The 12,995-nt window shown below is 42.5% G+C and overlaps 1 protein-coding gene across 1 annotated transcript; it reads left to right on the plus strand.

Moving 5' to 3' along the window:
* Nucleotides 1–166: 166 nt before the first annotated feature.
* Nucleotides 167–12,185, plus strand: LOC139111175 (Na(+)/H(+) exchange regulatory cofactor NHE-RF2). The gene is made up of 2 exons (XM_070671299.1): nt 167–1,027; nt 11,240–12,185. Exons 1-2 carry the CDS (start codon nt 605–607, stop codon nt 11,552–11,554), a joined length of 738 nt encoding a protein of 245 aa, XP_070527400.1. The 5' UTR covers nt 167–604; the 3' UTR covers nt 11,555–12,185.
* Nucleotides 12,186–12,995: the final 810 nt, after the last annotated feature.

A 12,995-nucleotide genomic window follows, 5' to 3' on the forward strand; every position in this document is an offset into this window, starting at 1 on the left:
CTCGCCCGCAGCTTCCTTGTTGCTCTTGCGCTAGACAAATTAATTTTTTTCTCAATAACCATTGAGAATTTTGCAAAATGGTGTGGGACTTTCTTATTTGTCTACCCGAGTTCTATCTATTCCTAACGGATTCGACACATGGGGTGAGACACCCTGTATATATTACTACACAAATAAAATGGCTCGAGCTCGGGCAAGGATGAGTCGGCCGGTGGCGACGCCGCCACTCCGCGGCCTTCGGCGCAGCTTCGGCCGGTCTTCGGCGCCAGCGCTCGCGCTGGTCTCCGGCAGTTTCACACTCCGCGTCCGCGTGTCTACGTACGCTGACGCCGACGACACTGTTGCGGGAACAAACGTACTTGGCGTGTGCGCGCGCGTAGTGCTCCCGTCCGTCCAGTTTGCCTCACGGCGCACCGCGGCCGCACGGTTTTCTACTTCTCGCTTCGTTTCGACGACACCGTGCTCGCGGCCGCCGCGTTTCGCGCGTACCTTCGGTACTTGCGGACACGGTGGTGATCGCTCCGGCGCTTAATTCACTCGCGTCGCCCTCCTTCACCGCTCACCTTGCCCCGTCGAGAGCGAGACCGACGCGTCGCGACGCACGATGTCCTCGTTCAAGGACGATAAGGCGCCGTGCGCCCGGCTCTGCCACATCGTCAAGTGGGACGACTTCAACGGCTACGGCTTCAATCTGCACGCGCAGAAGGGCAAGAACGGTCAGTTCATCGGCAAGGTGGACGACGGCTCGCCGAGCCAGGCTGCCGGGCTGCGCCAGGGCGACCGGATAGTTGAGGTTAACGAGATCGACATCGCCAATGAGACCCACAATCAGGTGGTCGAGCGCATCAAGGCGTTCGCCAACGAGACCAAGCTGCTGGTCGTCGACCAGGAGGCCGACGACTACTTCAGGGAGAACAACGTCATCGTCAAGGGCACCATGCCGAACGTCAAGGTGATCAAGACGCCGGAGAGGAATCCCAACAGCGCGGAGGACCGCTCCGAAGGCAGCAACAGCTCCGTTGACCAAGTAAGTGAGCCTCACGACTTCGTCGTGTTCGACAAGTTCCTTAATTTTCTTTTCGGAGTGAAAGCGGAGTCTCGCAAAGATGTTTCAGGATTGAATTATCCGTTGAATCGATCTTTACATTGTAATTAATAGATTGCTGTTTCTTTCAATTATATTGTACTTGGGGGAGCAGTTTCTGAAAATTTATTTAATTCGACTTAACGAAAAGAAAACGATCTTTCAAGCATTTTTAAGAACTTTAACGTAGATCACTTGGTGTGTACTGCGGCCGGTATTCGAGATTTATAATGTTCACTCGGTTAATAAATCTGTAGACGCAAAACGCGCCCTCAAATGTATTTTTCTCTAACGACGGGGAAAGTCTGCGATCGGCATTATTATCGTTAATGAGACACGACGGCGTGTCTAAATAAAACCCGAATAAATTGCACGTGTGAAGAAATTGGAATCGCGAGAGCAAGTGGCTCGCTTGCAAATTGCGAACAATCGCCTTTAACAAATATAAACGCCTCTAAATTAATAAATTCGCGCGCTGAAAATATACAGACGAACAGAGTGCTATTCATTAATTTTCTCAATTATTTTTCCATAAAAAAAAAAAAAAAAATTAGACAGAAACAAAATTAAAAAAAAAAAAAATCTTGAGACCGCCACCTGTTGCTTAAGCACCGTCGCGTTTTGCCGTTCCGGGTGAAAAATGTGCAAAGCGTATTCTGGTAAATCGGAGACAGAGAGAGAAAGAGAAGGAGGAAAGTGGTTAGCGCGAGTTAAGACGAACCCGTTGGTTAATCGGCCGTTTTCTTCGGCCGCGAAAGTCCCGAGAGACGACGCGCCCGTGTCGAAGGAATCTCTGGCATTCGCGTGGAATTTATCCGAGTCGCGCCGCGCGGGTCCACCTGTTGAATTCGTTGCCGCCGCTCTTGTTTTTACGTCGGCGCTAGAAAGTGTCTAACACGCATGCGACGCGTGCAGCAACGCCGGCAATTCATCGGGCATCGAGAATAATCTTAGCCAGCGTAACGCCGCGAGGCTCCGTTATTGTTATTTATTTAAGACGGTAGCACGCGTGACAAAGTCGCACTTACGGAAAAAAAAAATCAACTCTTGCAAGCGACATAAATATCTCGGTGGACTTTGTGCTTTACTCTGAGAACGGGCACCTTTTAAAATCGGTTTTTATTTCAGTTAGGTTCTTTTTTTAGCTTCAAAGGAAAAAAAAAATGTCCTTGTCCGTAACGAGAATTCATTAATTTGTTAATTTAATTCTGGCTAAATCTCTTGTTTTATTATTTTAATTAGTTTGAATGAATGTGGAAGCGAGGCGACGCGTGTTAATGAAGAAAAGAAATTTAGGTAAATTAGGTAACGTAAAATGGCTGGAGTTAGAAAATATATAAATGTATTATTCGTGTATGTCCTGCATTATAGTGCTTTTATTTTTATCGAAACTTATATCTAGCTGATAATTACTCGTTAAACATTACATTAGTTTTCACAGAGTAACGAGTGACGTACAAGTATTTTTTTAGCGTGTATAGAGCCTTTTTAAAATATACATAAGCAAGTGCGCGGTATTGAATGCACACACGTCATCGCGTCGCAATTAGTTATTTCTCCGCGGAACAGTCTTGCCGTCACTCTGTTCTTTTTAGTCATTTCGATGATCGATGCGTTGCAGGAAAAGTAGTTTGGAATAGAAATTTGACGCACAAAAGAGATTCGTTCTTGCTTTCCCTCACGCTTCGAGATACGAAAATCAGCTGCACAATAATATAACTTTAAAATTTATTAATTTTTTCTACTTATTTCCAAGTTGAATTTTTTTCCTCTCTTTTTTTTCTAAATTTGCCTCGTTCGGCAATTTTATATTACCCGTCCAGCGTTGATTCGTACAATAAATTTTATCTTAAATATTATATTTATTTCGCACAAGTTTAACTTCGTATGAGTGCATGCTCGTTTGATATTTACAACCGCACGGAAATCAGGTTCTTAAGTATCTCTCTCTCTTTTTTTTCTTTTTATTATTATTGTATTTATCGTAATCTGATCGGATCTGCACTGCAGTAATCACAACGTTACGACGATAAGAAACGTGCGGAGTTCAGTTGCGTTTTTACATGAATTATCAAAAAAAAAAACGAGAGACGCGAAGAGCGAGAAATGATTTAAGGCCGGATCGTCAAAAATCTTTTTCAGAGAAACGGTTACGTAAGTCGTTGCAACAACGTCTACTTAATTTTCCCATCGATGTATCTTTTCTTGGCGATGACGCGTCTTTGCCCGCATCCCGTCAGCTGACTAATAAAATGAGAAACTGCAATTTTTTTTTTTCCCCCCCTTCCAGCCGGCACCGTGCGATTATCTCGCGCTGATTTCTCATTGCGCGACGCGTCACGTCTTCTTTCATTATTATCAGTTACGCGGAAAGATGCAGCCTCGATCGTACCGAAGATAAAAAGTATGGTAATTCAAGCGTATCGCGTCACACTTGGCGAAAGTTAGGCTCCGATTGGAAACTCGTAGAATTTTATCCCAGCGTGCTCTTCAGCTTGCAATAATAATCAGATTACTCATAATCATTGGTCATAATTTAATATCGGTTATTATTTCTTTTTCTTCTCCTCTCGAAATATATAATTTTGAATGAGAACGATCGATCGCGTTATGACTCGGAGATAGAAGGACGAACCGCCGAAGGACGAACGTGCCTGTACTCGTTACGTATCCTTTCTTTTATTTCTAGGCCACTGAATCAGTTACAAAGTCGGTTCGCGTTATCTCTTATAAGCTGCGTGAGTGAATTATTAACGTTTGAACTTTCGAGCGGCAATTAATAATTAACCGCGTTAACGAAGGCGAAGGTACAGATACTTTTGCTGCGTCGCGGCAAGTACGGTACGAAATACGAAATATCGAAAGTCCGCGTGTCGCGTCGAAGCTCTTTATTTTCAATGCGACGCGTTCGCAATTTGTCGCGTTGATTTAATGAGCAAGTAATGCACGCTGAAAGACAGATATGGCGTTAGCTGCGACGACGAGCGGGGCTGGCGTACGTAACCTTGTCGTGGTTGTCGTCGAGTCTCATTTAGAACGCGTGTTATCAGTGATATGAGGAACGCGCCTCCACTGCTATCTCCCTTGTTCTCGGCTGCTCATGAAGGATATCAAGCGGGAAAAGTCACGTACGCTAGCCGCCGTCGTCGCAGCAAACGCCATATCTGTTTTCCAGCGTACTGCGTGTAACGTATGCACTCTCGCGTGTCGCAAGCAGCGTATTTATTACATGAAAGGAATTCGAATAAGTCCTAACGCGTTCTCTGTAAATTGCGAGACGAGGTTCGATTGATGGAACGCCGCGCGGTTCTTTGCTACGTTTTTTTTTAATTTTAATTTAAATTAATTATAAAATAAAATTGACGCTGCTTTAATTTTGTTAGAGATTTTGGAATTTTTGTTCTGCTATTTTTCTAGCTTTGTAAGGAAGATGATTTTGTTTTGAATGTGCGTTTCTTAATGATTCATAAATATTGTTGATGGCAATCGCAGTGATATGGTTGTGTAACAGCTTTTGTTATTATTGCGTTGAAATAATATATGTATGATTACATCTCGGCACGCGTGCTTAAATCGAGGCGGTATCATATCGTTTCTCCAAGTCACAAGATACGCGCGAATGTGCCATAGGGATGAATGAAATGTGATTGAATCATGCTGAATAAGCGGAAGCTCTGTTGATTTGCACGTGCCAACGTACGGTCTCTTTCGACCTATACACGGCAATAAAAATTGCCGTTTGATACTTCCTGCTTCCCATCGCGTGTAATGACTGACCAGCTCGAAGCGCTATTTTTTTTTTACCGTTCTTGGATAAATATGTCTCAATTAAATATTTGCGAGTAGAAATAAGGGTTTTTTTCTTTTTTTTTCTGCACGACGTCTTTTTATTTTTTTGCCAAAAAAATTAATGAAGAAAATTGCTTTCTTATTCTACTAATATTAAAAAAAAAAAAATTGGTGTTACGTGAATTAATTCTTAATTGTTGCCTCTTTTCCGCAACGTTGATTCGTTCTCTTGTTAAGTTCGTTTCCTGCCAAGCGAGAGTAAATCCCGTCAGTCAATATTACTGCGAGTAGTTTTATAAGAAATAAATATTAAGGAAACCTTACGAAAAATATTCGGATTACTAGATTATTTCTAAGGCTTGTCCGAACAAAAGTTTTAAAGCGACGACGATTTAGGAGCTCGAAAATAACGATTCACCCCGGCGATCGCAAAATAAAAAACACCCAGAGCCTCGCCGAGTGCATGATAAAAAAAATACGTAAACAAACCTCGGCGTCGAGCTCGACGCTTCGAGAAATCCAAGCGAGAAGGATAACAATCAACTGACGATCGATTGTCTCACTTTCTTTACGCAGTCGTCTCGCTTTCTCTAAGGGCCGAAATCTCCTGACTCTAACTTCAGTCCAGTCGCGGAGGCCGAGATACGCGGACGTGTCGCTAATCGCTCCGCGATAACCGCGTATTTTCGATCGCGATTAAGAGGTTCCGCGTACGATTAAACGTCGACATCGTTGCCTCGGCTACGGAAGATCGTTTTCCGCACCCCTGCGTTATTCCATTCATCGTAACGCGCTTCGTTTCGTCCCTCGAAAAAGTGTCTTCCGATCGACAAGGTTACGTAGCAAGCGCGGCGCGGCGCTAGCGTCCGGCGCGTAATATTCCGCGTATTATTCGGGCACTTCCGACCTTCCATTAAAATTTCCTTCGGCAGGTTCCGGCGCGTAATATTCCGCGTATTATTCGGGCACTTCCGACCTTCCATTAAAATTTTCTTCGGCAGGTTCCGGCGCCTGTCACTAAAATGCCACCTCGCCCGTCCTCTTCGTCGCGTCCGTGATTCTCGTCTCGCTTCGAACGAGTGATTTCTGAAGGACTCGTGGAAGATTGCGCGCGGGGAACAGCTGATCGTTCGTCGCGCTTCTTAATTTTAATCGCCGCGATAATTCACCGTCGTTCTTTGATAGCCGATGGTAGTGCTCGCTTCTACGTATCCCGAGTAATAGTATTAGTGATCGTAATTGTAGAAGAAAAAAAAAGCGGAAGTTGGGTAATATAGTGTAAAGTGATTGTCGAATGCTACGACACGTCAGGATTATTCAGAACGCTGCCACGGAAGGAGGGAAGGATGTCGAACGCCGTCAGCCAGGATTACTCGATTGTAATTATTCTAAAAAAATTAATATAATTATTTACTGTCCGAAACGCGCGCTTAATAATCTTGCGTTTTATTGTTGTTAAAAAAAAGCAAATAATTCGACGTACCTTATCACTTTTCGTTTGCTCCTTTACGGTATTTTAAAAAACTGCAATGCCGACAAAGTTATGTCATCACCGCATTTTACTTTAAAATAAAAAAAAAAAGGCTAAAATCAGGATTTAGTAAATCGCTATTTTTAATCTGCAGCGTGCAAACGATTTAGCTTGCAAAAACAAAAATAACGACGTCCCTCTTATTATACAAAAATACTCAAATTAATTTCTTTAACTAGCCACGTAATTACGAAACGAGTCGTAACGATTTTATTTTTTTTTTACGTTTACGCGAGAACGGAAGGACATGAAACTAGCCGAGTCTCTTTCTCTTGTTCGAAACGTCGTCTCTTCTAGTAATCTCTCTTATCTCCTGTTCTCGTTGATATCGTTATCATAGCATTCGCGATTGTTACAATCTTGCTTCAACAGTGCATACGCGATGCTTTCTCTCGTATCCTTCGTAACGCCGAACTCAATTCTGCCGGTCAGCCGTGAAAATCTCGCAGATTACAAGTATGAAAGGTCGCTCGTTGGGATCTAGCTGTGTCTAATCTTATCCGGCGCCGCTATAAATCTGATATATCGTTTTATAATTCTTGCATATAATTTCAGGGTCGCGACAATAATCTGTCCTGCTCGTTTATACCTGTATTATACATACTGATTAATTTGCGAAAGATTAAAATAAGTTTCAGTATCGTGGGCCAATTTTTAATTACGAATAGTTTATAGCTAATAACTTTACATTAGTTATTTTTTTTTTTTTTAAGTATGAGCACGAATAGGGATGCAAATATTTTCCAATGAAAAGACAATTTCAATAACTCTCAGTTTTATGCAAAAAATTCTATCTTGATGTGCAATACAATAATAAAACGCGGCAGAGCTGCGTTCAAGGAGGAAAAGGATCGGTCGAACGGAACAAATTCATGGTAGTTATGCATGCTTTATCATGCCACGCGGTGGGGAATGAGTCATTTTTGCTGCCGCGAAGAGCTGGCGTACGAAAAAGTCGTAATAGCTCTTTTATTTTTTTTTTTCTTTAAATAAATCAACAGCATCTTGCAACACGAACAGCCAATATCTTTCCCAGATGTTTCATACGCAGAACACTGTCCCGGAAATGCAATTTAAGTTATTTATTGCTGCAAAAAAAATATTATTTTTGAGATAATGAATATTAGTGGCAGGAGGAAGAGACGAAGGAAAATAATTGTCGATAAAAATTCTTGTGATTCATGCTTTTTTTCTTCTGAATTTTCTAATTTCGTCCGGTGTTCTTTTCGCGCAACTTTTTCTTCCGATAATTCTGTCAAAGTCCCAGCATTATCTGGGTGTTCTAGGAGTTACGCGCTCGGCAACATCTGCCCGTTGTTTGCTTAGGTCGTTATCGGGGCGAGTGCACCTGCGACGGCAACAATACGGCTCTCGGATGCGAGTCATTACGCCATTAATCGCAGGAAGTCGTGTTTTTGGAGGACGCGCTGCGATGCACGCGGAGTCGTTATCGTGAGATTCGCGCGATTCAAATAATTTCAACGGGCATGTGATAAATGCACGCGTTCACTTTCTTTCGATCGGAAAGATCGCCTCCCGTTCCTCTCGCCTGGCAAAATATCCACTTCCTGCGATTTTCACGTTACGTAAATTCCGCGTTCACGTCGACCCATCGAGAGAGACGTCGTCACTCGCGTCAAAGTCACATTAAATTTAAATTTGATTTACATACTTAAGGAAAAATAATTTTGGAAATATTATACTTGTAACGTAACGATTGTAATTTTAAGTGCCGACTATTTAGGATATTTATAATTTATAATTTAGAATATTTAAATTATTTTATTTACGAATTTACAGTTTTGACGAATAATTTTCTTTTATTTTTAATTTTATTATAGTAAAATATAATTTCGTTGAAGATTAATTTTGTATTTAAATAAGAGAATAATACTCAAGTAATTTATTATAATAGAGACATTATTGCGAAGTAATCACTCTGAATCTAGGTAAAGTTATGAATATGTAAAGTTAACGGGCGACGGAACTCGGTCTTTTTATCAAGTTAACATACATAGTTATGATAATGAAATAAGTGGGAGGTCAGAGTATCGTGAGATTCTTCTCGTCGTAGGCAGTAACAATTCACGCGACCGAAATTCTTTGAAAAATTTTTCAATGGAGACCTGATTTTTAAATCAAGCACTGATCATTGTAAAATTAATACAAAATGGCCACTAGTTGTCAAAAATTTAAAAGCATTTTTACTTACGTTAAAATTTAATTCAATTTCCTCTCTAAATATTGTTAGCCGCGTGTTTCGTACGTCATCTTGTTAAGAAAATCTGCAAATGACGCTCGGCTCGATTACGTAAAAGAGGATTCGAGGAAATCTGTGTACAATTGCGCATTGCGATATTGTACTCCCGATACAATTAATAGTCATCCTATGTTTCCCATACCGAAATAGGACATTTCCTGCTTCTTGCGTAACGCAACCGACACAGACGCAAAGTCGTGTGCTATATTCCAATGTACACAAATGCGTCTATTGCTGTTTTTTTTTCCCCAAACATATCTCTGTAAGTTGATCACGAATTTAATCTTTGAGATGCGATATAAATTTTTTTAAATTAATTTTTTATTAATTTAATAATTTTATTAAAGCGCCTTCCCTAAATAATAAAGCTATATCCTTTAAAGCCGCCGAAAAATTATTTATCACATCGACGTAGCGTGACGTAACGCGACTGCGACAATGAGAATGACATCTCGAACTCCGTTATTCGATCCTATTTTATTTCCGTGTCTCGTTCTAGAACGATTTTAGAATATCGCTTGCCAAAAAACCCGTGCACGTCCCGTCCGAATACCTGTGCAGATAACGGGGATTCCCCCATTCGAGAAGGAAACCAACATTGCACCACGTTTTCTCGCGGATATAATTAAATACTTGTCTACATACATAACCCAGAGATAAACGCGTGTTCGAGGCGCGATATGCGCGCTGCTGGCTTCAGAATGTCTCTCCTTGAGTAATTTCATTCTTGCGTCAGTGCGCGCGTGCGAGTAATTGCACGTTGCTCAGCCCTAAAGAGCACAGGTGAATTTATAGGCGACGCACAACGTAGATTGTTCCATCCACGTCCACCGATAACCTTTACCGACGAGTGAAAACAAGCGTGGCGCTTTGATAAAGATAAGGCAACGAATATTAACGACGCGCGACTGAGATTAGGCTTTGAGAAATTTTTCAGCTTCATTCTGAGGATTTGAAATCGGAATTGTGACAGACAGACTTGCTTTGATCGAGCTTAGGTAGAAAAATAAATTTTGGTTCTCGCGAAGCGTTCACGGTCGCTGATATTTCGCGATATTCCTGTAATTCTGTGGAATCGTTGCGTCAACAGTAGCGGGATAAAAATATTGCGTGCAATATGCGCGAAAGTCTCTGTGAGCGAAGATATCGAAGATATTGCGATAATGTCACAGAAAGTCAGTCTCTATGCAGAAACGTGACAAAACCACCTGCGACACGGCCTCGTACTTAATTTTTTTATTCGAATCTTTGTTTTTCAAACGTCAACGAAAAGAATAATGCTCCTGGAGCATTCTGCAATTCATTTTCTTTAATCTAAAAAATTTTAATTCATTTCAGTGTCTTATCTCATTTTTGATTTATTAAGATTAATTACAAATTACAGCGTGATTCAGAGATATTTATGGTTTCGCTATCTACGTACCGTTACGTACCTCGTTCCTCCATCTAGTTGTTACACCGGATTACTTTAATTACGCTCGCGATTATCGGTTAACACAGTTACCGCGGGGAAAAGCAAAAGGATACGCGTGTCGCGACGAAATAAATAACCGTGCACGCTGCGAACGTACGTTCCGATAATTCGGAATACTAAAAATCTCGTACGCTAAAAAGCAGATATTACGTTTGCTGCGGCCGACGGCTGCACCAAGGTCACGCACGCTGGTCGTCGTCGCCGCAGCATATCTGCTTTTTAGTTTACGTGATATGCACCTTGTGGGACCGTAGCGGCAGCTGCGGCGATAGCCGACTAACATTATTTCGAAGGGATTTAAACGGTCCGCGCGCGCGGGGAAAAGACCGGTTCTTTCCATCGTCGTGCATGACGCCAAGTGATGGAATTCCTTTAAGTACCGTTCAGAATTGCATCAGGATCCAAGGTCATTACGAGTATCCCTCCGCGGGCAGCGATCTTTATCCGAACTCGCGAGTGCTCGTGCCGAGCGCTATACCTGACTGAGGTGTACGCGATACGATCGCGAGACGCACGGGCAGAGGCTAATTTGTCTCGTTAGTCCCTGCGCTAGGCGCATTTGTGAATCCAACCGTATTACATCGCGCGCAGTTTTTGCCCGAGCGTTAGAAGATTGCGCGCGAACACGGACGTAAAAATAAAAAAAAAAAAGAATAAAAGCCGCAGTGTCATTCGGCTTAAAAGAAAATATCTCCTCCCGTTCCGTTTCTGCCTTCGTAACGCAGAGTAATTTTTATCTCGATCCTATTCCGGGCAGGCTGCAACCGCGAGGTTGTTAAAAGCGTTCTATTAAAAAGAAGAAAAAAAAATAAAAATTGTATAAATTACACACACGCGCGTAATAAATCTCGATCTGTCTCGACTGAGCTCTATGCAACTTCCGTATTTATTAATATTGTAATAACTACCTTTGTACACTGATGTTACATACAATTCTTTTTATTTTATACGTTATGCAATATAAGCTGCGAATAAAACTTCCCGACTTGCCGCGAACATTGTTGAAACGTTCGATAAATTTTGCTTCTAATTTTTCTTTTTCAGTTTCATAATTATTCTACGTTTCTCGATAACATCCGTGCAATTTAATTTATGTTTCAGAGCACGCAGAAGTCGATCAACTCAAACGACACAGCGCACAGCGACAGCACCACCGTCATGCAGACAACGCCCGGCGAAAAAGACTCGAATATGCGGGAAAATGGTAGCAGCGGCGTGAACCATGTTCACAGTACGGGTAACGGCAGCTTGGGCGTCGGAGAAGGCACGAACAACAGCGAGGCCCGGTCCCAGGGCCTGAATCTGACGATGAGTGCGAAGCAGCTCAGGGAGATGCTGGCGCAGCGCAAAAAATATGATCCGAAAAAGGAATCGATCGGCTTCAAGGACAAATTCGACATCGTGCAGAAACTGTAACCCAATCCTTTATTCCTTTTACTCTTTCTTTTTTTTCCGTCGTTATCGCTGAGCGCACGACGCGGCAGTGATGGCTCTTCTTTTTCCTATGATGTAATGCATTTCTTCGTTGTAACCGATCAAATTGTTTGTTACTGTAATAAATACACGATTGCTTGGATTATCGTGAACGCAAAGCGTCGATATCGTAAAGTGCATACATTCACCAGCAACGGTGGGGGTGTTGCCGCGAAAAGTATTGGGGTAAAGTACGTTGTTGTTAATTTCACGCGGGGGTAAACTCACATGTGCAATCTTTGTCTCTGCCGCGTCGAAAGCCACGGCAGTTTTCCAGTTACCGGTTTAGCAACATTTAAAAAACTGCGAAGAGAGCTGTGTTTAATGAAAGTTGTGCATTTCTCACTTTTCAGGTTTGTTAGTTTTTCTTTCGGCTTGTAATTTTTATCAGTTACATGATAGCTCGACGGTGTCGCTCTTATATTTTTTTTTTTTTTTTCTCCTAAATAATAATTAAGTTAACGCAAAGTTTTATAGATGTTCCTGTCGTTATTAATTACAACGTTTCCCGATTAGTGAATAATTAAATCTCACTCTCTCGACCCGATCGTTCGCGGTATCGTCGCGTTTATTTCTAAGCACCGTCTTCGTTCATTAAATTCGGGAGAGTTCGTCGCTTCTTCCCACGACTTTCTCCAGCGAGAATTGATCGCTGTCTTCTGATGTAGTAATCGTCCCGAACGTTACGTCGATTCACGCGAATTCTTCGCCGGCGGTGGATGGTTTTCTAAATCCCAATCGCACACAAACGTAAAGATTCTTCTAATAAATAATCCGCCACGCGATTAAAAAGTTTACCTCGGGGTCTCGACATTCCATTGGTCATTTATTCGTAGAGCACGCTCGGTGAGCCGACTTGACGTTCACGAAACGAACTTATAAACAACCGTCTGATAATTCGCAAGGAATTTTATCTTTATATCATTCTTTCGTTCGGCGAACGCTCATCATCTGTCCGATCGTTTACGATTACCGTTCGATTTATTAGATCCGCTCTCGGTTAAGGCTACGTAATGGGGATTAATACGGCTGCTGGGACGACAGTTTGATGCCTAACGCGCGAAGAATTCGACGCGCGCGGACGTAGGAATCTCTCGATAATCGCGCGCGAAGCGTAGATAATGCTCGCGTGAGTCGTTCGAACGTGGCGTTTGCCATTATTGCAAAATGCGCGGACGTCAATTTCGTACGAAGGACTGGCAAGGACGGGCTTCGCGTGCGCGGTGCAACGGGTCTACGAAGTTAGTTAGTCGCCGGTCCATCGTGCGGTCCAAGGACGAGCCCGATCTGGGAGAAAGTACATCCAGACGTCGGACGAATCTCGGTTAATCTTCGTTATCGAATTCAGGGCGCGAGTCGGGGAGTTTTTCTTTTCCCCTTCTCC

This window comes from Cardiocondyla obscurior, linkage group LG23 (genome assembly GCF_019399895.1).
Source record: "Cardiocondyla obscurior isolate alpha-2009 linkage group LG23, Cobs3.1, whole genome shotgun sequence".
Taxonomy (NCBI): Eukaryota; Metazoa; Arthropoda; class Insecta; order Hymenoptera; family Formicidae; genus Cardiocondyla; species Cardiocondyla obscurior.

Coding starts and splice junctions, on each gene's coding strand:
- LOC139111175 (XM_070671299.1), top strand. CDS start 605: ATGTCCTCGTTCAAGGACGATAAGGCGCCGTGCGCCCGGCTCTGCCAC. Junction 1,028..11,239: donor GCAACAGCTCCGTTGACCAA/GTAAGTGAGCCT, acceptor TTTATGTTTCAG/AGCACGCAGAAGTCGATCAA.